The sequence below is a fragment of the Pithys albifrons genome, chromosome 2 (assembly GCF_047495875.1).
Source record: "Pithys albifrons albifrons isolate INPA30051 chromosome 2, PitAlb_v1, whole genome shotgun sequence".
Classification (NCBI taxonomy): domain Eukaryota; kingdom Metazoa; phylum Chordata; class Aves; order Passeriformes; family Thamnophilidae; genus Pithys; species Pithys albifrons.
The window spans coordinates 43,877,640-43,904,211 of record NC_092459.1 but is presented as its reverse complement, the minus strand read 5'-3'; the positions used below and the strand labels follow the sequence as shown (position 1 = coordinate 43,904,211).

The 26,572-nt window shown below is 38.8% G+C and overlaps 1 protein-coding gene across 3 annotated transcripts in view; it reads left to right on the top strand.

Moving 5' to 3' along the window:
- Positions 1-26,572, top strand: part of ATG5 (autophagy related 5) — a 76,719-nt gene that overhangs the window by 2,728 nt on the left and 47,419 nt on the right. For all 3 annotated transcript variants that reach the window (XM_071548835.1, XM_071548836.1, XM_071548837.1), the window contains exons 3-5: positions 3,532-3,659; positions 10,535-10,613; positions 17,198-17,360. In XM_071548835.1, the coding sequence (XP_071404936.1) occupies positions 3,532-3,659; positions 10,535-10,613; positions 17,198-17,360 (370 nt within the window). The remainder of the gene's footprint in view (positions 1-3,531; positions 3,660-10,534; positions 10,614-17,197; positions 17,361-26,572) is intronic.

Genomic DNA, 26,572 nt, shown 5'->3' with positions numbered 1-26,572 from the left:
TTGTGTTCCAGACTGCCTTTTGTAAATGGAAAGGTTGCATGGGAAGGAAATAACAGGCATCATTATGTTAAGTGGGGATAAAGGATTCTACTCATAGGAACTTGCTTTATGAAGACGAAGTCTGTGTCAAGACTTGAAAGGGTTAGAAAAACAACCCAGAATCTGCATGATGGATTTTGGATTGTTGTGAGTGGTGTGACAGGAGACCTTTGTCTGTCAGATGGGTTGGGAAAGCACAGGAGTGATGCACGTGTGTATTGCCTTATGGCAGTCCATGGGGCGAGGAGAGGTAATGTGAAATTGTCTGTCTTTTGGAAAGAGTAGTGACCTAAAGACTAGGCAGCTCTGGTAAAACACTGTCCTGTTTCTTGCTATAGTCAAATCAGGTAGGTTTGTGCAGCATTACACTGGAAATGGGTACATCAGTTTTCATGGGAGTGTTTCCTACAGATGCTTGTTTTGAGGGGAAGGGTATTTAGGAATAGTTAGGTTGAATTGCTTTTGTTGCTTATCTGTCTGATTTTTCCCTTTTCCTAAAATTGTTACAAATTTTATTTTTAAAAGATACACTGCCTCTTGGTGCAAAAAACAGAAAGAAAATATATATGGGAAGTAGAGCTCTCATTGGTTGAGACTTGCCAGGTGTATAAAGAACAAAATTACAGCAGAAGACAGTCTTAGAATGATGTTCTACCCAAGGGACTAGTCTGTAACAGGTTCACTCTTTTAGCTTCCTGTAAGAGTGAGCAAGGTGAAGCCATTCCAAGTTAGGATGCTTTGTGTCATCTTCCTGGACACTTTGATGATCAGACTAGTCTGGTTCCTGTTAAATCTGTAATTTTTCTGTTTTACAGTGTTTTGCATTTTGCAAGGATATATAGCAAGCATTGACATTAGGAGTTCCTTGTATTTCATTTAACCTCCTGGTTAACAAGGAAGCATTCCTGGTTATTGTGATTAAATACTGTAGCAACACATAGTAAGAAGGTGCTGCTGTTTGTGTATTTAGGGATGGCATGTTCTAGCCTACTAGGATTTGTTCTGCCTGGTAATGTATTTGGAGACATACTTATGTTTTTTAATTTAATGAGGAGTCTTATTTATCTTTCAACTGGTAGAGAAGGGATATTAAAAGAGAACAAAACATGTTTTTAAACTCTGCTTTTAAAGGTCTCACTTAGCAAATTTAGTATACTTGTAAATCTCTAGGATAATTAAAGGTAGAAAAGCGATAGAATTGGATCCTTTCATTTCTCCCATGGAAGAGGGAGACTGTTGCAAAGTACAAGATGTGAGAAGACCACAAAAGAGTTTCGTAGAGTCTACAAATGCTCAGCATCTCTGAAAAACAGGTAGTCCCTGTTAAATCTGATTAACTGTTGGGTTTTGTACTCCAGAGAGGAATTTTGGGAGTGCTGGCTGCATTGTGTTAAATTCGGCTAAGTGCTGTTTGGTTATTGTTTACGATTTCTAATTGTGTTGAAATAGAAACTGCATTGTTTCTTCACACTGCAAACTGAAGTAAATAATTTTACAGAGGAAGTTATGCAGTTTAAAGCATTATGTCAAACACTGTTGCAGTAAACAATGTTATTTATCAATTCCAGCATGGCTGTGCCACATGCAGCATGCTGAGAACTGGCTTTTGTAACAGTCCAAATAAGTCTCATCAGAGTACATGTGCATTAATTTAACTGTAAATATCACACAGAAATAATACAGAATTATCACTAAAAAGATGAAGGTTTGATTGGAATAGCCTACGCTATATTGTCTCAAGAACAATCAGTGGATATGGGGAATTAGGTTAATAAAGGATAAGATTATATTGTTGTTCAGGTCATTGAAGTACCAAACAATTCTCACTTGAGTGTGTACATGATTTCATTGAACTTAGTGAGTTTATTTACCTTTTAAAAGTGAAGGCTGTGTTTTGATTACCTTGTGGAATTAGACTCCTATGAAACAAGGTAGAAACAATATGATGTGGTAATAAAAGCAACAGCTGGAAAAAGAAAACCATATGGTACATGGAAGATTGAGTGTTAACTGACATGATGACTGTTGACAGTGGTGAGACTTGATCTTAAGTAGTTTTACATAATTGTAAAATGTAGCTGTGTCACAAATGTAACCCAATGTAGCATTATCTAAAAGACAAATCAGTTCTTTTCTTATAAGAACTTGATTTATATTCCAGACTTCTGTACGAATCTGACATTTATAAATTATAGTATAATGGCCAAAATATTACCTAATTTATATATTAAAGTGTGGTCTAATTGTTCAAGAAATTCTGGAGGAATGTTGCAGCAAAGATCAAATTTTCTGTCAGAGAAAATATATCCTTATGTGGTTTGGGGTGTCTGTACCATAGATGTGCACTTAGGGCCGAGTGTTATCATGTACTTCTAAGAAAATACTTTAGGATGCAACACTAGTTATGAGGAACACTGGAAAACAAATGTTTCTCTAAATAAATATGCAAAGTATAATTTATGTATTCCTTAGGTCCATGCATTTTTATTAATGATTATGAAGGAAAAATTTACAGTATAAATACTATAAATTTTAAATGTCTGTTCTAAAGCTAATTGTGTTTTTATGGGGAGGTTAATCTTTTCTCGTTGGGACACTGAAATACATTGTTTGTTATTGCTTATGGACTGATTTATCTTAAGTAAATGAGCCACACAGTCATCAGTCAGTGCACTCATTGATGCATTCTGATTAACCACTCTTATCAGGCATGAAATTTTTTTTTAAAAAGTGGGGGGAGGAGGTTGCAAATAAAAATAGCATGGTATTCTGATTTGGGTAGGATATAATGGTACACTTGAGGAAAAAAAGAGAAAGCTGTAAAAAGGTGTCTTGTTTCAAGTGATAAAATATTTACAGTTTTCATTCTGATTTTAGTTGCTGGGCGAAGGTTAGATAGTGGAAGAATAATAGCAGCCTTGACTAGTATGTTGAATTGGCAAACCCAGTGCAAAGAAAATAGAAACTGCCAGCTATTGGAAGTAAAAACACTTGGTAATCAAACCCATAAGCAGCTAGTTTTCAATCTTTGTTTTCTTTCTGATGTAGTAATTTCCATTTTGAGATAGTAGTGGATACACAGTTGCTCATTCTATTCAATAAGAAGTTAGAATGTCTCAAGTGTTCATGCGGGAAAGGTTGAAATTTCACTATGTAGCTTGCTTCAACACAGAAGAGCAGAAATTGAATTCCACTGTTCTCCATCCCACCCCACTGAAAGAATCAAGAACTTCATTTTCTACTATTTTTTACTATTAATTTTAATACTATTTTTGTGTTAGTGTATTGGATACTGATATTCTGCATCTTCTAAGTACATAATTGTATAGCCTTTCATTGACAATTAATAAGTAAACTGTCTAAACGACACCTTAAAAAGGGGGAAAAGAGAATGGTGACTGAATTTTTCATATGAAAATGCATACTTGTTACAGATTTTTATTAATTTAGTATATTTTATATATCCTTAAAGCTTCTGTATTTTGTTTTCAGTTGCTTTTGCCAAGGATAAGCTACTTGACACTGGTAACAGACAAAGTGAAGAAACACTTTCAGAAAGTTATGAGGCAAGAGGAAGTTAGTGAAATATGGTTTGAATACGAAGGTACACCACTGAAATGGTAAGTTTATTTAACTTTGTACCTTTAAGGAGTTTGTCATGTAAAGAGTTCCCAGGTTCAGCACAGTGTCAGGACTTTTCCTGAAGTAATCACTCCCTTGGGTTTCAAAGATGGCAAAAAAGGGGGGGAGTAAAAAAAGCACATTGCTTGGGAAAAACAAAAGAAGGTTTGGAGTTATGCCTATAGTAAAAATATAAGCAGAATAATAAAGAAATATGTTCAAGGCTGTGGTTGTGCTATGCTTACAGTTTTTGTTCTAGTTGTTACTTTAATACAAAGTGCCTGTGGTTTTGGCGTTGCGGTTTCTTGCAGGAGAATCACCAAAAAAAATCTTGCTTTAACTTATTCCACCTTCTCAAAAGGTGCTTAATTACACAGACAGGAAGTAGTATCTCTGGAATCTGAATGCAAACATTATATGCTTAAAGAATAAAACATGTGCAACACTTTGCACTGGTGTGGTATGTCCTTGCACTGTAAAACAGTCTAATACTGACCTGCAAGCCTTTGTTGAATTCAATTAGTTCAACTTTATTGAACTAATTGCTGTTGATTCTAATTTTGTTCTGTCCTTTAGTATATTAAAACTATCTTCTTTTGGGGTTTTGGTTTTTTTTATGAGAGGTTAGGAAATCAGACTGACATTGTTTCATTTAATTGATTTTCATAAATATTGTTCATCAGACATCTTCTGCCATTAAGAATTATAAAGAAAATATTATCTTCTTGAACCTGAATTGTTTTATGATTAGCAAGCATCACATTGTGGAGTCCCTGTAGGCTTGGTGATGCAGTAGATCTCTTTAGTCTTTTGTTTCTTTGAGACCAACCTTAGTGTAAGCCATGAAAATACATAAATAGAAAAAGTATAAAAATGACCCTTTTTTAACTTTCTCATAACTGGCTAGCAAAGCCAGCTTTAGACATCTATTTAAATTACTAAGAACTTAACAAGAATTTCTTGTGTGCCGTAGTGACCTTGAGTTGTGGATGCTTGTCTAAATAAACAAGGTACCAAGCTTGACTCAGTTTATTCATAATCTCAGGTAGATAATGGGAGGAAACTGTAAGTTTTCACTGAAATTGTAACAAGAAAGGAAAGAGAGGCTTTATATTTCAACAAAAAATAGAATTATATTTTCTATAATTTTTTAAATACCATCATGTTTAGACTAAAGTAAAAATAGAAAAATTGTAGAATATATGTAGAGAGTAAAAATACAAATTATAATTCTAAAATTAACTGTTAGTAAACTCATTGAACATTGAAACAAAAATGAATAGTGTAATTATGATCTGCTAATTAAGGCTCCAGTCTTGGAGAAAAGCTCAGCATATTCTGCCAGGAACAGTGCTGATTTCAATGGAATTGCACTTCTAAGGAAAAGGCTGTCTGCACACCATTATTTTAGGGGGATGGTAATTCCCTGTATAGCTGAAGCTTCTCCCAGAGGAGACCCAAATACCAGAGCAGAGAAGTAGATTGTTAGTAGTTTATAGAGAAGGAATAGTGAGCACTAATGTTTAATCTTCTCAGCTATCCCTTCTTCATTCAGTATCAAATATAACTTGTTAATGTTGCGTATTCTAATTGCCACAGTGAAGTCATACTGCTTTCAGGCAGTGCTGGTTCACACCTGGTTGGGATGAAATGTTTCTCTGTTCAGCTGCAGCTCTTCTGTTTTGTAATGAGATTTTGGAGGAAATCTGAAACATAGTTTCAACTTCATGGTCTGTAGCAAGAGGTCCAGGCTCCTGAGGGAGAATGAAGCTCTCCAGGACTGGAGTTACAGCGGCCTGGGGCCTCCCACTGAGATTGTTCAGACAGGGGAGGGTGGTCTCTTTGCCTGCAGGAGGTGTGTGGATTGCAGGGGGAGGGTCTGTGCCACCAAGGTAAGGAGCAGCAGGAAGGGGTTGACTGTGCAGCATTAGTGACTACAAGAGACCCCGCAGATACAGGAGCCAAAGCCTACAACTGCACTGAAGGAGATGTAAGCAAAGTCTGTGATTATTGGATTAGAAAACAGTCTCCAAGTTAGGAAAGGGCAGCAAGTTTATGACTTCTGGCAACAGGAGGAAAGTTCCTCCTACACCTGTGTTTGTGTAAATACAGGATAGCTTCAGTGCTCTAGCTGCAGGACTGAAATCTTTGTCCAGTGATGCATGTGATGTTGCTGAGCCTGAACTGTGCAGGGCATCAGGAGGAAATGACAAAATTAGGTCAAAAGCCTGTATTCTGCTTATTGTAGTTTCTCCAGGATTTTTAATGCAGTCATTTCATGGTCACTACAGCTAAAACTGCTACTGATTATCACATCCAGAACTCTTTTGTCATGTTTGTAAGTAACAGATTCAGCTGTGGGTCATCTCTGGGCCATCCAATGTCTTTATCAAGAAATCTTGACTACTCACTGTGTTGCTTTTCCAGTAGATGTTAGAGATTAATAGGAGCCAGGGTCTGTGATGCAGACACTTCTTGAGGTTTTTTAAGAAGACATTTTTCTATTTCCTTGCCTGAATTGCATGATCTGTTGCCCTTTCTAGTCCCTCCTCTGATCCTGAACCACAAGAACTCAACCAACCTGTTGTCTGTCCCATTAAGTTTCATACATCTAAGTTCCTCCCTCACATGGAAGACAACCCTCTGTCCTCATCTGCCCTGCCTATCTTTACTAAGCAGTTTACGTCTGTTCTTCCACAACAGTATTCCAGTTGTGCAAGCTGTCTCACCACACCTCAGGTAGACCAGCACTGTCATGGTTATATTGCTACATGTGGAGCTCTAGTTTCTACTGCTGGTTTCCCAAGTGGTGTGCACTTACATGGATACCCTTGTGGCAGGCTGTCTTCTTTTATCACTGACATCTCCCTTGTAGCTGTCACCTTTCACCACTTGCTTTCCACTCATGTCCATTAATTTATATTTATCTGTGGGATGTTATTCACACTGCTGTTGTTTATTGTCTAAAAAGCTCCTCACGGAGCTGGCTAATCTGAAGGCAAAGATACTTTTGCCCCACTTAGGTGGATTCCATCTCTCCCCAGCAGTCCTTTACCCCAGAGACTCTCCTGTGTGTATGTAAAAGCCAAGTCCTTATTGTCACACCAACTGCACAACCAATTGCTGACCTGCAGTTACTCATATCTCTTTGAGCTGTCGTCTTTAATGGCAAAACTGTAGAGATGCCACCTTGCCCCTGGAGCTGTTTAGTCACTTTTGATATGCTCAGGGGCTCCCTTGCCGCACGTAAGGTTTGTGCCCACGCAGGTGAACAGCAAGGACTAATAATCCAAGCACAGGACAAACCTTGCTTGTCTGCAACTTCTTAACAAGCAGCAAACCTTCACACCTCCGCAGGTAGCAAGTGAGGTTGACAGCTGGGGAGGGCTCTCTACTGTGCAGCATAGTGTCTTTAGTGCTATGACTGCTTCCTCTTGCTGTGGATATGCTGTTCCTCAGAGCTTCCAGACTGCTGCCTGCCATTGAGTCACTGAGAAGGTGGGGAAGGAGCCTGCCCTCTCTTGCCAGAGATTAAAGAAACTTATCTGTCTGATCAACTAGGATGGTCTGGCAGTCACCACCCGAGCTGGGATGAAGACCCCTTTGCAGCTGTTGGCTCCAGGGACCTGATGGTTGTCCTGCCTGACTGCCTACACACCCCACACCCACACAGTCAGCCAAGATTTCCTTACCGGATTGATCCTCGGTTTCCCAGAGCAGTCCCAGACGTTTGAGTCTGAAAATAGTTTAATCATGGTGCAACAACAGAGTAACAGCTGGAGCTGGGTGCCTCTGAGGAGGGACCCCAAACAAAGAAAGCCCTGGATTTTTATACTCTCACAGCCTGTGTTCAGTAGTCTGGCGTTTTCCCACTGGGTCATTGGCTCCTGCTGTGTCTCTGAGCGTCAGGTCCCCTGGCCCACAGCCCCCTAGTGCCCCTTGTTATGCAGAGGGTTGGTGCCAGTTCTTGGCCTTTTGCTTCAGGCTCCCCCCACCCAGTGCTCAACCTGCAGCTGGCACTGCAGCTCGAATGTAGTCCTGAATAGCAGAGGTCATAAGACTCTGATCTTCTCCATCTTGTGAGTCTCCACTGACCCCTTGGATGACTGCCAACTCTGCTTCTCTCCAGTTCTCATCTCCACAAGGTCTCAGCAAAGATGCCATCAATCTCTTTTTATCTTTTCTGGCGCTGTGCAGCCCTGTTGACCTCCTGCAGCTCTGTGACTTAGTGACATAGCTCCTCCACTAAGAAGCACCTCTTCTAGGCAAGGACATTTTCTCTGCTTGGCTCAGCCCTCAGGAGAGGTCCCAAGCTCTCCTGGCAGCTTGAGACCTGGAGCACTGCATCCGTAGTTAGGAGCCATGCCTGAGTCAGATGCCACTCTGATGTGCTGGAGTGGTTTCTTCAGCAGGTGCTAGGGAATGACTTCCTTTAGCTCATTTCCATCCTGTTTGAGCACTTGCACGTGGCCTTCAGTGGAGTTTTTGTCCCGTTTCTATGGATTGTGCTCTAGCCCTGGTTGCACAGGTGTCTCTAGTACCAACTGGGTGGATGCTCGAGCCTTCCTATTTGTGAATCAGTGGAAGATAGAAGGTCAAAGCATCATTTGATCAGGCATCTACCAACTCAGCAAAGCACAGCGATTTTACTGAAAAAAATCTTAATTACACAAACTTAATTATATAATCTAAGCTGGGTAGAAAATACAGAGGTAACCCAAGACCTCTTGCAGGGGTTTTTGTGGAGGTGTGATGTTTGGATTTTTTGTTTGTTTGTTTTATTTTTGAAGTTTGTTTTGGTTTTGTAGTTATGTGTTCTATTGTATAGATTGAAAGTAACTGGAGGTCACTGTTCATGTTTGTTAAAGTTTGCGTTCATCTGATTAGCAAAAGAAATCTGATTTTTCTTAGCTAACTCACCTGGAAAACCATTCTTTCACAGAACTCTAGCTGAATTCTTATTAAGGGACGTCATTGGCAGTTAGTATTAAAAAGTCTTTGTGGTAAAACCTTGAGCATTAGCAGTGAATCATCATAAATCTGGATATTCATTCTCTTTATTCTTTATTCTCAGATAAGTTCAGAAATCTTAGTCGGTTTTAGGTTTTTAGTTTGCTGTTGTGGTGAATTTGCCTTAGCTTTGAAGTGACTCACCCGTAGAGGGTGCTAAAGCACTGTTGTATGAGGGTTTAACAGCTCTAGTAACTGGCTTGGCACAGGTGCTTTTAGAGCAAAGCTCTAGGTTATTGCTCTCCAGACTTTCAAAACTTATGTATGTACTTGGTCTACGACCTGAGATCAGTCTCCTTTAATTCACTAAAGCTACTGGGTTTACAGTTAAGTGTTTATCTCTTTGTAGGATAAAAAGCTAAGAAAGCTATTTTAGTTAAGATTTTTGAAAGATAAGAGAGTGGAGCTTGATATGCTGAATGCAAAAAAAAATCTTGCCTTGTCTGCATGTGAGAAAACTGAAGAACTTTTTTACCAGTGCCTGTAGAAATTTTGTGTATATGAGATGTATTTCTTATACTTCTGGGGTCTTTATCTTCTAATTAATTTAAAGGAGAGAAAGCTAGAAAACAGAAGTAAATATTTGGAGGATACAAGCTTCTTTATGTAACTCTTTTAATCCAGAGTACCACGGAAATACAAAATTCCAGTTAATCTTTTTTTTCCTGCCATTTCATTCTTTTTAATTTAATAGCAAAGATACAGAGTTCATACTGATCGATCCTCTTCCAGCCCTTTAACAGATAGGTAATTTTTTCACTTTGCTACTTATTCTCTACAATGACATCAGGCATGTGGGAGAGGGAAGGGATATTAAGGGTCAGTGTGTTATGAACCCAGGGCATTGAAATATCTGTAAGCATGTAGGCTTTTCCTACCAGCTATTTCTACCATTGTTATGCATCTTAACTGAAAGTTGTGTTTTGAAGGCTTCCACAGAGCAGCTGTAGGCCGTGTAGTGCTGTTGCAAAAGTAGCAATGTTTGTGGGCCCATCTTGGAGACCACTGGTTTAAATATTGCGCATGTAAATTCCAGACTTGATTCTGCCAGAATATGTCACTCATTTTACACTTAACTGTATAACTTTTCTGAATCATAGAATCATAGAATCAGTTGGGTTGGAAAAGACCTCCAAGATCATCAAGTCCAACCCCAGTCCATTTACTAGATCATGGCACTCAGTGCCACGGCCAATCTCAGTTTGAAAACCTCCAGCAATGGTGACTCCACCACCTCTCTGGGCAGCCCATTCCAATGCCTGATTACTCTGTCTGGAAAGAATTCTTTTCTGATATGCAACTTAAATTTCCCCTGGCAGAGCTTGAGCCTGTGCCTCTTGTCCTATTGCTGAGTGCCTGGGAGAAGAGACCAACCCCCACCAGGCTAGAACTTCCCTTCCGGTAGTTCTAGACAGTGATGAGGTCACCTCTGAGCCTCCTCTTCTCCAGGCTAAACAACCCCAGCTGCCTCAGCCTCTCCCCATAGGACTTGTGCTCCAGTCCCTTCACCAGCCTTGTTGCTCTTCTCTGGACCTGCTCCAGCCCCTCAGTATCTTTCCTGAACTGAGGGGCCCAGAACTGAACACAGTACTCAAGGTGTGGCCTCACCAACGCAGAGTACAGGGGAAGGATCACTTCCCTGGTCCTGCTGGCCAAGCTATTTTTGATACAGGACAGGATTCCATTGGCCTTCTTGGCCAGCTGGGCACACTGTTGGCTCATGTTGAATAACCAATAAAGAATGCCAAGTGTGAGATTCAGACAGCTAATTTGTTTGTGTGTGTGTAAATGCAGGTACGTTAACTGTTATATGTAGAATTAAATGCACAGCTTTTGCATTAAATTAATATCTCATCATTTTTAGGCATTACCCAATTGGTTTGCTGTTTGATCTCCATGCATCAAATACAGCCCTTCCCTGGAGCATCACAGTGCATTTCAAGGTAAAACTGAACACCCTCAGTTAAGAACAAGTGCACATAAGTTTGCATGAAGTGTGGAAGTTAGGGAAAGGTTTCATAATTATTTTAGAAAATAAGTGAATCATTCCTCGGAAAGTGTATAAAGCTTTCTGTAAATCTGCAGTTGTTTTCCCTGAAATTGTATGTGCTTTCACATGACTTTCCTTAGAAAATTACTCTTTTGTTATCTGAAAATCCAAAATTGTTTTTCATGATAAGATATGAGACAACATCAGTGCAACTGAGTACATAAAAGAGAACTTTCTATAATGTTTTCAATTCTATCAACTGGAGTTGACTGAAGATTGGGAAGATTGAGGAGTGCTTATCCTTTTAGGCTTATATGAGCATGGATATGAGATACTGTAGAAATCCGTAAAGTCAGGGAATGCTGTTGTACTTCATGTACTTCACTTTTTAGAGATAAGTGAAATAACTTTGTTCTTGTGACAGCTCGGTCATGAGAGAGACATTGTTTTGATTACACATTGTAAAGCCATTAGGGATGACTTCATAGCACCTACTGATCTTTGTTTAGAAAGGTGCTTGAATCAGGGTTAGGTTTGGTGCAGGATTCTTGCATAGCCTGAAATGCATTGAAACAATAATCCTGGGTGTGTTTTGAAGCACAACTGAAAATCACAGATATTTGATTTTGAAATGTTGATTTCTCCATTTTAAAAAAGAAAGTGCAATAGGCAAATGGATCTGAAGGAAAGTGGTAGGTTAATAGGCTTGACTTTGGTGTGTGAGAGATTTGAGTGAAATGAAAAACATACTGGGAAACAGTTGTGTTGAACGTTTTCGTTCAAACAATTCTTCTCTTAAAGGTGTGTTAGAAACGGTTTTGCTAGCAGTTGATTCTTTTTGGAAGTGTATACTGAAATCATACGTTATTATGATGTATTTCTACATGTTGAAACTCGTAATATGACTGACTAAATGAATCTGAAGTTGGGTATGTTTTTGAAACCATTGCGATTGCTACACTTCTGTTTGCTAAATGGGATAAAGAAACTTCCAGAGTCTTGTGAAGGAAGTGTAGGGCATCTAGTTTCATAAATCATTATTTAATTGTTATGTTCTGAGAGCTCTGGGATATTAACAGTGGCAGTGTGTGGATGTTGCCATTGCAAAGTAGAGGCATCTTGAGAATTAAGTCACAGCACCACAATGCTTTTCAATTTCATGCGATAATGTAAATTGATTTTAATGTCCTTATATTACTGCTTGCCAAAAGATCAACTACTTCAAGTTTTTCTCTAAGGTGTATATCAAAAGATCAGCAGAAGTAGTTTACTGCTAAGGCAGTATTATTTTACAAGCTGATTCAATTTAGTAATATAATACCTTGGAGTTAGCACCTGCATAATCTCTCTTCCCATTTTGATGTAATTTGAAAGTTTATTTAAATAAACCCCTCTTAATCCTTAAAGTCAAAACATAACTGAAATATATCAAAGTATGTCAAAATATTGAAGACATTTTCATGTGCTACAATTCCTTACAGCTAAATAGTTTAGCTGTGGGATTTCCACCTAGATTATTCTTCTAATTTCTCTGTAGTTATTCTTCAAAGAGTCATAATTTTCGTTTGGTTTAATTGAACAGTGTTAGATTGTTTTTGAGGTTTAACTTTTGCTGTCAGGGCTGTCTCCTTTCTTCTACCAAAGCATGCAGTTGACAACAGATATCTCAAACATCTGTAAAGAGTGTTTTTCAACATTAAAAAAAGTCAAATGCCCCCTATCAGGTTTCTTTGTTTAAAGTTAAAAACATGAAAAGGGTTTATTTCTGTTCAGCGGAAGTTTGGAGGTTGACAGATGCTTGTAATTGTCCTCCAGTGTTATGTATGCAGACCAAATAATAAACACCCTTAGTCTTTGCATTGAAGAAACAGTTTCTTAATTTGTACTTCTGGTGTGTAATAAAACCCCATGCATTTGTATCTTGTAAAGTTGAAAACCAGTTGCATTAAATAGTTGTAGAAGGATGAGCTTGAACAGCGTACTAAGGTCTGAGAAGCATGAGAAACTGTAGCCTGGGAAGTTGCTTTTGTTACCCAGCTGTGGCTTTAGGGAAGGAGGGAAACTCTATCCCTTCCTGTTAAAATCATCTCATGTTACTCTGCAGCATGTCTAGCACTATTCCTGTTCTCAGGAATGAGTGTGGCAACCAACTCTCCAGATTTTGGGCAGTAGATAAGAAGTGGTGTACTGTTCTGGAAATGGCAGCACTACTGGAGGGGAGGAAATTGGGTGTGCTGGGGAAAGGCTGATATTCTCCTTCTGCTGAAGCCCTTGTCTCCTCATGTCTACCTCTCCACCCATGACCTGGTGTAGAGGAGGAGAGACCGCGTCTGTTCTCAGCCATCGTCTAAGGTTTTTAGGTGAAAGTTGGGTCAGATGGAGTGAAAAGAAAGTACTTTTCCATGTAGCATATGGATAAATTGTGGAACTGCTAGGAGATATTGCCGAAGCCAGAAGTACAAATGTATAAATTTTGAGAAAAAATACCTCAGGTGGTAACTCAGCACAGATGCATAGATGTTCCCCCTCCCACTGGATACATTCCTTATGGTTTTTAATACCCTATTTTTTGTAAATGTAGTCTAATGCAACTAGATTGTCACAGTATAAATAGATGTTTTGTGAACTAGAACTGATAGGTAAATATGGGTGGAATGGAGTTTATGAAACCAGACTGTTGAAATTGCCTGTGGAGTTTTTGGATCAGTTTAATGTGAGAGGTCATTTAGTCCTCCTACCTGTATAGGTAATACCTGTTTCTTTATGAACAGTTCATGCTGTAAGGGTCTGCTGGTATGTGAAAATAAAAAACAGTACTCCTTGGGCTTTCTAAGAAAATCTGAGTCAACTCTTAGTAACATAGAATCATAGAATTGATTGGGTTGGAAAAGACCTCCGAGATCATCAAGTCCAACCCTTGGTCCAACTCCAGTCCATTTACCAGATCATGGCTCTCAGTGCCATGGCCAAGCTCAGCTGAAAAACCTCCAGGGATGGGGAATCTACCCCCTCTCTGGGCAGCCCATTCCAATCCCTGAGCACTCTCTCTGCAAAGAATCTTTTCCTGATCTCCAACTTCAATTTCCCCTGGCAGAGCTTGAGCCCATCGTGCCCCCTTGTCCTATTGCTGAGTGCCTGGGAGAAGAGACCAACCCCCACCAGGCTAGAACTTCCCTTCAGGTAGTTCTAGACAGTGATGAGGTCACCTCTGAGCCTCCTCTTCTCCAGGCTAAACAACCCCAGCTCCCTCAGCCTCTCCCCATAGGACTTGTGCTCCAGTCCCTTCACCAGCCTTGTTGCTCTTCTCTGGACTCACTCCAGCACCTCAATATCCTTTCTGAAATGAGGGGCCCAGAACTGAACACAATACTCAAGGTGTGGCCTCACCAACGCAGAGTACAGGGGAAGGGTCACTGCCCTGGTCCTGCTGGTCAAGCTATTTTTGATACAGGACAGGATCCCTTTGGCCTTCTTGGCCACCTGGGCACACTGTTGGCTCATGTTGAGCTTCCTGTCAATTAGTACCCCCAGGTCTCTTTCTGCCTGGCTGCTCTCCAGCCACTCTGTGCCCAGCCTGTAGCGCTGCAGGGGGTTGTTGTGGCCAAAGTGCAGGACCCAGCACTTGGCCTTATTGAACTTCATCCCATCGGAATCAGCCCATCTCTCAAGTCTCTCCAGATCCCTCTGCAGAGCCCTCCTGCCTTCCAGCAGGTCGACACTCCCTCCCAACTTGGTGTCATCAGCAAATTTGCTGATGATGGACTCAATCCCCTCATCTAAATCATCAATAAAGATGTTAAACAGGACTGGACCCAACAACCCCTGGGTCAAAGATACAGAACATGGAGGGAGTAAGATATTACCAATGAAAGTACTTGAATTAAAGCCACTTATGGCATCTGTTAAAACTTTTTGCCAGTCTCCTGGTTGTATAGCCAGGGGTGGCTACCAGCTTGTTTAAAATTGACTCTTCAGGGAACTGAATAAAGTTACTTGTGATTGAACACTATTTCCTCAAGTAGAAAGAAGGCAAGTAGAATTTAAAAAAAATAAAAATACAAACATGAGTGATCTATATCTAAGTATGAAACTTATTATTTTGTGCCCTGATTTATAAATCAGTGGGGATGCCATTTTTTCTGTTGGTAGTCTCACATAGATGAAATGGTTTCATATGCTGCTTGTAGCAGTGTTTTTTTTCTAAGTTATCACTTTCGGGTTTAGGTTTTTCAGCTACTACTGTTTTTCTACCAAAGAAAAGAGTAGACAGCATTGAGATTGTTTCTCGGAGTGTTTCCAGCCTTTCACAGTGCTACTCCTTGGAAGCTGGGAAAATTAATCACGCCACACCTAGTTCTACTCTTGTGGCTAGATTCTTTACACTGGCTTAGCTAGCTTTGTCCAGTTTTAAATATCTCCTTGTTATTCTGCAGACTACACTGTGTATGATTTCTGGGACCCATCCCCAGGGAGTGAGATTTCATGCAATTTGAAATGCATTGGAAGGAAGTCAGCAGGAAGATGTCTACCTGTAGAAAGAGAGGAATGTCCAAAAAATACACTGTAGTTCCATATTTAGACATATGTGTAGCAAGACAGTTCTTGTAACAAAACTGTTGTTTTCATAAACTTAGCTAAAACATGAGCTTAATAAAACATGTTTTCATTAACTGTGAAAGTCAGTTTCTAGGTTTGTGGATTACTTGGCATTGGGTATAGTTCACTGTTTCTTCCCTTATTTTGAGAGATGGCAGTGTCTCATTTTGAATTCTTGCATGTAAGAGAACTTTTTTGATGTTTTAAGTATGCTGTTTCTGTCTGTTCATTTCTTCTGGATTGGTTACCAGAGGTTACATTTTTTTGTTTAATCAAGTAAGTTGAACTTCTGAAAGTACTTTACAGGCCTACACAGATGTCAAGTGGCAAATAATGATCCCAATAACATTTTTCTAGGAATCTTGGGCCCAGTTATGCCGAGACACTCAGCTTTGTTGGGTAAAACAAGAGTGAGGTCTGCCCCAGAAACTCTTCCCTTTTTTTTCTGTCCTCTTAAATGTCTTTATACTTGGCCATGCTCATCTGAGAAACTACATCTCTGTCTGTAGATTTCTAGTCGGCTTAACGTACATCACCCCTGAGTAACAACAGCACTCCCTTTGCAAGTTCAACATCAAACCATGTAAACTTCAGTGGAAAAGGTATTAGAAGTCTTCTCTTTGCGATATGGCACTGTTTTTGGAAAATATCCTTTTGATCCACAGTTCCCAGAGTTTCGATTCACTGTCATAAGGACCAATCCCTGTTTGAAATTCCTTTAGTGTCCAACTATTTCCAGTCACACAGTGAGGAGGGAACTATCACTGTTGTCCGCAGAATTTCCTTTGGGTAAGGCAATCCGCAGCTCCCTTTTACACTGCCTGCTGGTAATGGGTTTTTAATATTTTGTGTTCTTGTTTTTGAAGCAATCTTCACTGTTTTTCCTGGGGTTGTGTGGAGGAGTGAAGGTGCAGTAGGAGGAACATAACACTGGAAAAACACTGTGAAGTGTTAACTATGTTGTAAAAGTTTTTGAAAAATATCCCGTTACATGTACTTGTATTTCTAAAATAGTTTTGACAGTCCTCACAAAAGCTTTTTATAGAGCCAAATTGTAGTGGGTTAAGAGGAAAGGGCCTCTGGTGGAATGGCATGAGAATCAAAGTATAAAAATGTGACAAGCCCTTGTTATGGAGGGAAGTACTAATGCTACCACCCCTCTGGTTTGGCTCGGAGGGTTGCTCAGTTCAGTATGGTCATTACCACAATGGTGTGCATCTACAATGCAGGGCTTCTGATCAGGTAATCTCCAAAGACATGTTTTTTGTACCTGAATGAGATTTACTACTCTAATTCCTTAATAAATGAGATAGGAGAGAGAGCTGTCTTTTACTGAGGGGCTGAGAGTTACCCGAGGAATGGCAGTTGTGCATTTGCAATGCTGAAGTGCAGTGTGCCAGCTCTAGCCAAATAAAGGGCGTATGGAATCAGGTTGCCCAGGCTAGCAATAGTCACATGAATTGGGTAAAGTTGGAGCTGACAAGGATTTCCAGTATCTCTAAGGAAAAATGTTTGTAAGTGGCAGATATACTGTAGTTCATTTATGTGGATGATTCTACTTGGAGGAAACATTTTTCAAGTGCCTGCATAGAAATGGGTGATAAACTCCCATTGAAAGTCAATTTGAATTAGGTGCTTGTTGGTTACTTCCCCCCATTTTCTCCTATTTATTGCCTGAGAATTTAACATCTGCTTGAAACACCTTAAAATTCTGGTTTTTACAGAAAATTGTTCAGCTTTTATTTTTCCTGAAACATTTTCACTGCAAACTGTTTCTTTTCAGCAGAGAGAGAGAATGGTTGTTACCTTCTTCCATAAAATAGAAGATTCCAATATGCTTCTTTTGCATAAATATATGCCTGTTTAAAATTATCATTTATTCTTCATCATCCAAGGTATGTGATGCAGTTATTTTTCTTGATCTATCATTTCTCTTTGTAGAATTTTCCAGAAAAGGATCTTCTGCACTGCCATTCTAAGGATGTGATTGAAGCTCATTTTATGGCTTGTATAAAAGAAGCAGATGCTTTAAAGCACAAAAGTCAAGTCATCAATGAGATGCAAAAAAAGGATCATAAGCAGCTGTGGATGGGGTTACAGAATGGTAAATACAACACATTGAGTATTGATTATATTTAGGTCTAGCAAGCTAATGAATAATTTTTCAAATTTGAGTTGTGGTTTGGGATGTGAAATGTCATTGTTCTGCAGAATTTTTGTCTAGTGGCATGGAAAGCATTGGTGGTTTTGGTGGGTTTTTGTGTTGGTGGGATTTTTTTAACTAGTCATAATTTTGGTGATAATTCAAATGCAACTGGTGTTATTCAAGGAACTAGATTGGGCTGTGACTGTTTTAACAAATCAGAATTAAGAGAAAATGCAAACAGATAAATATTGTCCAGAGTACTTTTGTGCAACTGATTGTCTGTATTTGGGAGACACATGGTGTGTGAGTGCTCAGTATTAGCCATCTGGGACCATAAAGAAAAGAGATTGTCTTCTAGTTAATGCTTAAGGGTTGTCAGTCGTTAACAGTACGGGTAAACTTTCAAAAAAGTTGCCCAGTAGACTAATAATTTTACTTTTCTCTCTGCCAGGGTTTTTTTTGTTGCTGATACTGCCATGGCTTTCACAAAGATTTGGTGTAAATAACTATTGACTTGAAAAAGTCAGCAAAATAATTCAGAGCTGGATCTTATAAAATAATTAGTGTTCTGACTTTGCACAGATGACATGAATCTATACTGCAGTGCAACATAGAACTTCTTTTGTTTGTAGTGTCTTCTCTTACCATGGTTCTTAGAGTCCTTTAAGTTGAAAAGCTTTTTTAAGTATTTCAGAAACTGCTCTCTAGAATGGGTGCTCATGCCCCTTTCATTGCATTTTTCTCATCTCCTGAACATGTCATTTATGTTATTACTAGTAAATTTATTTAATGGAAGCATTTTACTGTAAGCATGAAGATGTATCATGACACAGAATAAATGAAATATTAAATGCTCAGAATTAACATGTTCCCATATGTGTATAAGAAAGATTAAATTAAACAGGAAAACCTTTTGACTGCAAGAAGACTTGAACCATGCATTTGATTTAGATAAAGAAATTACAAGTTGGTTTAAGTTTATTGTGTGTATTTAGTGATTGTGTGGGGTTTCTTTTTTTTTTTCTTCATTGTTGTTTAGTGGCACTGCCTTTCATATTAATGGTACTTCTTTGATAACTTTGAAGATTAGTGCTTACTCTGGTTTCTATTTTTTATTTAATTGGGTGAGAGAATTGAGGGATTATCTTTGTTTGTCATTTGAGTAGTAAGATCTTGAGGGAGGCTATACATACCTGCAAAATTTATCAAGTAAGAAATTACTCTCTATCTGTTTCAATTCCAAATACTTCTTGAGAGATTTGGTGTTGTATAAATACTAGTGAGCAAACTGACTGATAATATGTTCAATTTTGTGAATTAGCAGTAAATAGGAGTTCTAGTCCAGTGAAAGCCAGAATCAGTATAAAAACAGATGTTTCCCTAAAGGTTATATAATTACAAGCCAATTTAAAGTTCAAATTTAATAATACCATGGGAAAAAGTGTTTTGTTGTAATAGTATTTATCTTGCAAGCAATTTGGTTCGAATAGCAGTATGCTATGCCAGCATAACTTTGTTTTCTATTTCAAAAATTATTAGCTTTATTGCAAAGAGAAGTTGTCACTTTGTCCTAGTTCTCAGGTGTTTCTGGCAGTGTACTTTATGTGCTCTTTTTATTAATGCTTTTTAAAATTAAAGCTAAAATATCTAGTTACACTGTGAGTATGAATTGCAGTGTGAGTGTAATAATGATAGAAGGATTGACTATACAATGAAACAGTGTGAGTTAAGATTCTTTTTTTAACTGGAAGTTATAGAACTTTGATACCCTCAATATTTAAGGTAAAAGGACAGATACACAGCTGCTCATCTTAGGCTTTATCTTTTAGTCAATTATTTGTCTAAGAATATCTTCAGTTGTAGGGCAACCAGAATTTTTCTGTTTTGCTCTATAAAGTTAAAAACACAGGTTGCTTAGCAAGGTTAATTTCAAGAAGGTTTCACTGTACTCAATAAGAAATTGCACCTGTGGAATCTGACACCTAAATGAGAAGTTTAAGCAATCTTTTGAATACTTTCAAATGCTAATTTTAATTTCTCAACTCTTCATAAAAGAGAAACAAGAAAAGCTTGTGAAACCAAGAAGACTCTTTTTAAGCATGTTGTATCTTTCAATATGTTTTTATAGGCTTTCGTTTGAGATCTAATAATTTTAAACCCCTTTGTGAAACAGCATGAATGACCACAAAAAAGAAAAGAAAGTAGCATTTGTGATAACTGCTTTGTAAGTAAAGATACATCTGCAGGCTGGTTTTTTTTCTGTGAAACTTCAAACAATTTTCTTCAGTTCTTAAGTATAGGAAGTGTTATTTCTGTAACGAGTGATAGCAATGCTCGCAGGATATGTATTAAATTAGATTTTTGGGGGAAAAATCCAAGTTTGCTTTTTTTGAGAAATGTATCTATTAATGTGTAATTTAGTATAAATGTTTCTGATGAGAAGCAAGTACTTGAACAGGTAGCATGTGAGACTTAACAGTTGCCTCTAGATGGCTTTTAAGGGAAGAGGGGTAATAGTGAACTTGTGGGAAAGTCTTGTGCTGGTAACAGCTGGTAGTTAGTCATAACAGCCTTTACATCCCTCCTCCCACCATTTCTGGTTTTGTGTTAATCTGCTACCAAATCAGGAAAGTAAACATACTCTTCTATCTTATGCTGTGGTTTTTCTTGTTCTTCAGACAGCATATTTTTGTCCATAAATCAGATATTTCTTAGCAAGAACACTTCTTTGGGACAGGTACATTTGATCAGTGTCATGGACTGGGGTAGGGAATTGATAAAAGCAGACCATATACCCATACTGATCTGTGTTCCTTTGTAAGAATTGTTGAAATTCTTTGGTAAGAATTTGTGGAAAATATTTCTACTGGCTTTGCTTTAATAGAGTTATGGCCATTTTTATCATGTATAAAGAGGATTTTCAAGTGGGTGGTTTTTTTAGTTCTTGCCTTTTGTGTGGAAAAACAAAGGCTTTCAGCTTTGAAACAGTAAGACTCTGTGGGTCTGCTGATGAGTCAGGATCAAACAAATGAAATCTCAACAGGGGGAGAGCTGTATTTTTTGCATGGTTCAAAGAATTAATATCTATAACTTCAGTATATAATGATTCTGATAAATGAGGGGGCTTAGATTGAACACATCTGCTTTTCGTCAGTTGTGGAGTGACATAAGCAACCATAGCCTGAAATTTTCACAGGCATCCTTTATAACCAGTAATGACTAGACTTGGTATTTCTGATACCTGAGTAGGGGAAATAGAGAGTAAAAGCTCATAACAATTTTAAGTCTTCTTTTATATATTATAAAATATAATTAATTCATTACTGAAAATAATATAGAAAAAAGAATGTAATGCTCATTCTTACTGTAGGGCTTACCATAATTTAAGTGGCCATATTGAATTGTTCTTCTTAAAGGAGAAAAATCCCGCATCTTTTAATGCATGTGATCTCTTTCTTGTTTTACTGGCAGAATCAGTTTTGTGTTGTTCTAAATTTTATGTGAACTGTTCTTGGGTTTTTTAGAGGCAGTAGTTGTGTCTCTTCTGGATTATCACATTCCTGTTTAGAAATGTTTGAACTGCGAAAAAGGAAGTGTCTTACAGTATCAGCATCTCTTGTACTGTGTACATGTGGCCCACTCAGGTTTGATAGGTGTTTCCCCTCTTCACAGAGAACTGGTGGAAGCAATGCTATTCCTCACCTCCTGGTGAGCATGCTGTGGTACCTGAACAAATCTCTGTAATCTCAACTGATCATTTGAAAATTAATTTAAGCACTCTATGCTTCAAAAATCTTGAGAGGTTTATCAGGAGAACGAATGAACAAGCTATTAGTTTTTAAATCACAAAGGTATCTTTTTTTTTCTGTGTATTGCTACCAAAGTGGGGATTTCTTTCCATGTTCCATCTGAGGAGGTTTGGTGAACTGTGAAGAAAGGTTAAACAATTCTTTTGAGCTTTGAAAATGGATGTATTGGTTAAAAGAGATTTTAAAAATAATCGTTACCTTCCTGGGCTGGCAGTTAAAAATTTCCCCAAATGCATTGAATCACCTTATAATTAGCCACAGTATCTGCTTATTTGGGAGTTAAAATATCATGGGATACACCCATCATCAAGGTTGCTGATGTTACAGAACTGGGAAGGTGCAGTGTAGACAGATTCAGATAGCTCTACACAAAGTCAGCCCAGTGCTGTTTTGGTGCTGGACAGGGGATGGGTTCAGGCAGGCTGGACCTGCAGAATGAACAGCTGTGAACAGGCCTTCACATGGATTTTTTTAAGTTCATTTTTCCATGGCACTGGGGTTTGTCTAGGGTTTGGTTGGTCGTGGTGGTTTTTCTGGTAATGGATTGTGACCTAGACTTTATGGTTAGCTCTGCAGTATTTACTGGCTTGTTACCCTCTCTGCACAAATGACTAAGCCAGTGCTCCACCCATATGGGTGCATTATCACGAGTCTAAACTGCCATCCCAGTGAAACTGATTTTTGTCTTGTTACCCCACTGTGCTGGCCTGGTGTCTGCTTGCATAGCTGCCCTTTGTTGCAGTGCAAAGGCGGAGAATTGATGGCAGCCTGGATTGCCCCCCAGCTCTCTTCCTCCCCTCCCCTCCCTTCCCTCTCTTCTCCCTCTCCTCCCTCCCCTCTCCTCCCTCCCCTCTTCTCACAGTGCAGGGCTGCTCTGTCTGACCATTGAGAACCAGTGGGTCTCAAGGAGAATTGTATGAAGGGAGAGAAGGGAGGAAAGCAAAAGGTTACACAGCATTCACAGGCCTCCTTTATACTGAATTCCCTGCCATGAGAGGAGGCTGCCTAGAGATAGGTAGACAGAACTAGATACTTTCAAGTGTTTTCCACCATCTTGTGTTAGACGTCCGTGTAGCTGGTGAAAACCATTGCACTCAGGGGGAGCAAACTGAGGTCTCATTTTATTTCCTTCTTTACTTCCTCCCTTTGCCCTCAAAATAAGTAATTTCCTGAAAGATGTGTAGGGTCTAACTAAAACTGAACTATCTCCAAAAAACAGACTTCACTTTTAAAACTGACATTCTTTAGTTGTTGAGGGGTTTTTATGTTGCAATATGAAATGTTTCTGAGTTACTTTCTGCTAGTAAACTCCTGAATTTGACAGATACATTAACATAAAGGCTCCTTTTTAAGAAAGGCAAGTAAAGTAGGGGTAGCAAGATGTGTGGTGTTATGCTGCTCTGTTTTCATGTAAATAAAGAGGGCATAATTAGAGACAAAGAAATCGAAATGTCAGTGTTGTCTGGACTTGGAGCAGAGAGCTGGAGGATGGGTAAAATTGTCAGGAGGCCTTTTCCCTTCAACTGACTTGGGGAGGTTTGTAACAAGCTCTGCTACTTTATTCCTATACAACGTGTGTATTATGTGTTTCAAAAATGGGTAACACTTGTTTGTCGTTCAAGATTTTTTTTTAGCTTAAGTAGCAATACTTACTGAGATCACCTGCTTTTCAGGTACACAGAAAGCTTAAATTCTATAGGATGTCTGCATTTTCATATTTAAATAATAAAAAAGAAGTAGTTTATCTTGATTATTTTTTCCCGCTAAATCTTTTTTCAGGTAAACTGGTGGCCTAAAAGTGAAGGGAGGCAGTGTTAAGGAAACAATGTATTTAAAGTGAAACTTCTGGTTTGTGAGTACCTTTAGTAAGCGAGAAGAATGTTGGTAAGGTGTGGCTTGCTTGCCTGTACTACAAGAAAGCAGCGGGGGAAATTGCCTTTTTGAATCTGATAGATAATCTGAAAAGTGACACACTGCTTTCTCACACAGTTTTCAAAATCTGCCCTTAACCTGCAAAACTTAAGCAATATGCTCTTATTTCTCTATCTTCAGAACACTACTTTGCTATAAAAACTAATGGATAAATTACAGCATAAAAGCAAATATGTTAAATATACTGATCTCAAACCTAGTTGTACAGTAGTAGGAGAGGGATGCCCCTTTTTTCCTTGGGTTGTATATGTAGTTAAATTTATAGTGCAGCTTATAAATTAATGGTTTTTTAAACTATAGTTAAGAGCTAACTAGGCATACAAAGTTTGTCCTAATTGTTCTCTGGTTGTAAACATTGCTGTTGGAAGTTTGTTGTAGTGCATATAGGCAAGCAGAGTTGAATTGACTTGATTCATTTACATGATAATTGTACTAAAAAGGGAGTGACGGACCTAGGTAGACACCCTTGAAGCCCATACCACTGTACTTGACTGTTACTACTACTTGAGCTAGTTGGCATGAAGTTTACATTTGCAGTGAATCCATGTGTGATTTAGCATGGACAGGCCAAAGAAAGCCTATTTGTGTTTTACTTTGAAATTTTACAATTGCTACTGCTTTCTGGTGGTATTATGTAGGAACACAGCAGCTGAATGCAAATTTGGAGAGTATGTGAGATTAATGGGCACATCACATGGTGCAGATATTTCAGATAATGACTCTTGTATACTTGCAAGGCAAAATTATGATTACCTCAGATAGGTACATTCATGTTGATTTTGGTTACTTTACTATCTGTGACATGAAGAATATTTTCACATGTTTCTGTAGTTTCTGCCACATTAAGGCAAAGCAGTTCTAAGGTCCAGTCTCTCCATATCTGATACTCATGTGCGAAGGTGGTCTGAAAAGTTTAGTAAACCTGTGTTCCCACTTCAGTGGTGGATTTATATTACATGCTGTGATCTTTCAAAATACCCAAGTGTTTAATAGCAAGAATATTTTAACCGTGGCATTGCGTAAAATGGAAAATAAAAATAAAATAACTTAATGATGCCATATCAGTATTTCAAACTGTGCTCTTACTAAGGCTGTCACTGACCTGTAGTAGTCAGCAAGAGTCAAAAGTGTACCAGAGCCTTCATGAAGTCCTTGATAGTTGTAATTACCTGTGTTTGTTGTACAAGAATGGTGAGTTTAGGTGGACTAAGTCATTTAGAGACAGGTCTTTAAATAGCTAAGAAATTATAGCAATCAGCTGTAAATAAGGTTTCTGAATAGGATGGTGATGACTTTAAGGTGTTTAAAATATGTAACTTTCATCAACAAAGCTCCTTCATGATTCATGCATATCACACAACATTTACTTTTTCTATACAATTTGTTAGAAATGCTCAACCAGTGAGCAGAATTGTGTATGGATGCAGAGTCTTAGTCTTCTTGGAAACAATGTGGAAGTAGAGTTTATACTAAATTTTGAGAAGACTCTTTTTTGGCTGTAGCAGTTAAAAGCAATGCTTGTTAGAGCCTGAGTCAGTAGAAAATACGCTAGCTTTAATGTTAAGAAAATACGCTTTGTATCCTTGACTTTTCAGCTGTAGCTCTCTGTACCTTAGAGTTTATTTGATGTGTTGTGTGTGTGATGTGTTTAAACTCTTAGTGAGTTTGACTGAAATAAGAAGTTGGTGCGAGCAGTCATTAAGACTGGAGGGCAGACCTGCTGTTCACAGGGACTGTGACGAGCTCAAGCAGTAGCCAGCAGGAGCCTCCTGGAGCTGACTAGCATGTCCTGTGCCAGAGACAGGAAAACTCCCCTGAGTCGAGGCAGGCTAGAGACTGACTGGAAGCAGCTTTGTGGAAGTGGGTAATGGTGAGCAACGAGCTGAATGGAAAGTCTGTCCTGTGGTGTTGCATAAATGAAGATTAACTGGGGAGCTGCTTTAGCCCTTGTGCCCCTCCTTGGCTGAGCACTTTTAAAGCTGCACTGGGAGTGCTGTGTCCTCTTTGGGATGCCAGGACAAAAGAGATGTGAGCAAACAGAAAAGAATCCAGCAGAGTGCTGGTAGCATTACTAGAGACTGGAGCATGTGCTTTAACAGACAGTGGGGGAAACTGCCTTGTTTAGCCTGAACATGAGGAGGCTGAAGGTGAACCTAGTAGCTGCTTTCCACTACCTGAAAGAAAGGCTTGTAGAGCAGATGGAGTTTGGACATCTCTGTCATGTCTCCATTGGTAGTGGAGGCAATTATCAAGAACAAACAGTTACAAGCTGCAGCAGAAGAAAGTCTAATGGGACTTTGGGGATGGAGGGAGGGGTGGGTAGGGGCTGAGCTGCCTGAGGGAGTGAAAGTGGTTGAGTGGAAGCTCATGGGGTCAGTCAAAACTTCACTGGGCAAGGCCTTGGGCAAACTCCTTTAACTTTGTGTAGGCAGCTCTTTCAGGGCAGTGGGAGATGCTACTATTCCAAAGCTTGACCTCTCCAAAGGCACTTCCAGACTAAAGTTTTACTGTGGTTCTTGTACATCAGTTGGAGAGTCTTTGGTCTCTTGGTTAATGCTGTGGGTGGTGCTTCCCAAGTACTTCTGTGATTCATATGGTTGTTAGACAGTGGTGAAGCACTGGAAACAGGCAAGTTTTGTGAGTTTTGAACTTAAGGACTGGACATATTTTTATTCAAGCTGCAGGTTGGAAAGCTAGAGATACAATTTCATTCCAAGCTTTTTTTTTTATTACTAAATTCTTTTAAGAAGAAACCATGAATATTCAAGATTAAATTGTGTATATGTGCTACACTGAGGCCTACACCATTTTGTTTACTTTTTTGACTTTCTAAAAAGATACTGGCATATAAAAGCCATTAATGACCCTTTCTTTTCTGAATTTAAACAGTCTTGACCTTTTTTACATTAATTCTTGTTACTATTTAAACCTTCTCAACAGCCTTCTTGAAAATATATCCAATTCTGGAATCAGTACTGTGACAGCAGTTGCATCTCTGTCAAATATAGAAAAAATAACTCCTTCCTCTTAAGGGTTTTTTGTTGGTAAGTTTAAAGATTAGAGGCTGGCTTATTGCTTTTGCCCATTATACTGCAGTAGGATCTCCATTTTAACTGTCTATATGTTGTTTCCAGTGTGTCTCATTGCAAGTTATTTGTAGATGTGATTTTCTATTCTTACATAATTGCTTGTGTCTGCAGATTTAAAGCTATGCTGCAGTGCAGTGCATATGTTGATGACAAGCACTTTAGTAGTGCCCTTTATTCCCTCAGTGATCCATCCTGTTGTAGAGTCAGGTAGGTGAAAGACAAGTCTCTAACACCAAGATCCCTGTGAAATTGCAAGTTGTTTGAAGCATGACAGCAATCAAGTTTCAGAAAATGACTGTAAGAGGCTAGCCTGAGTGAAACCAATTTTTCTGGTTTTCTG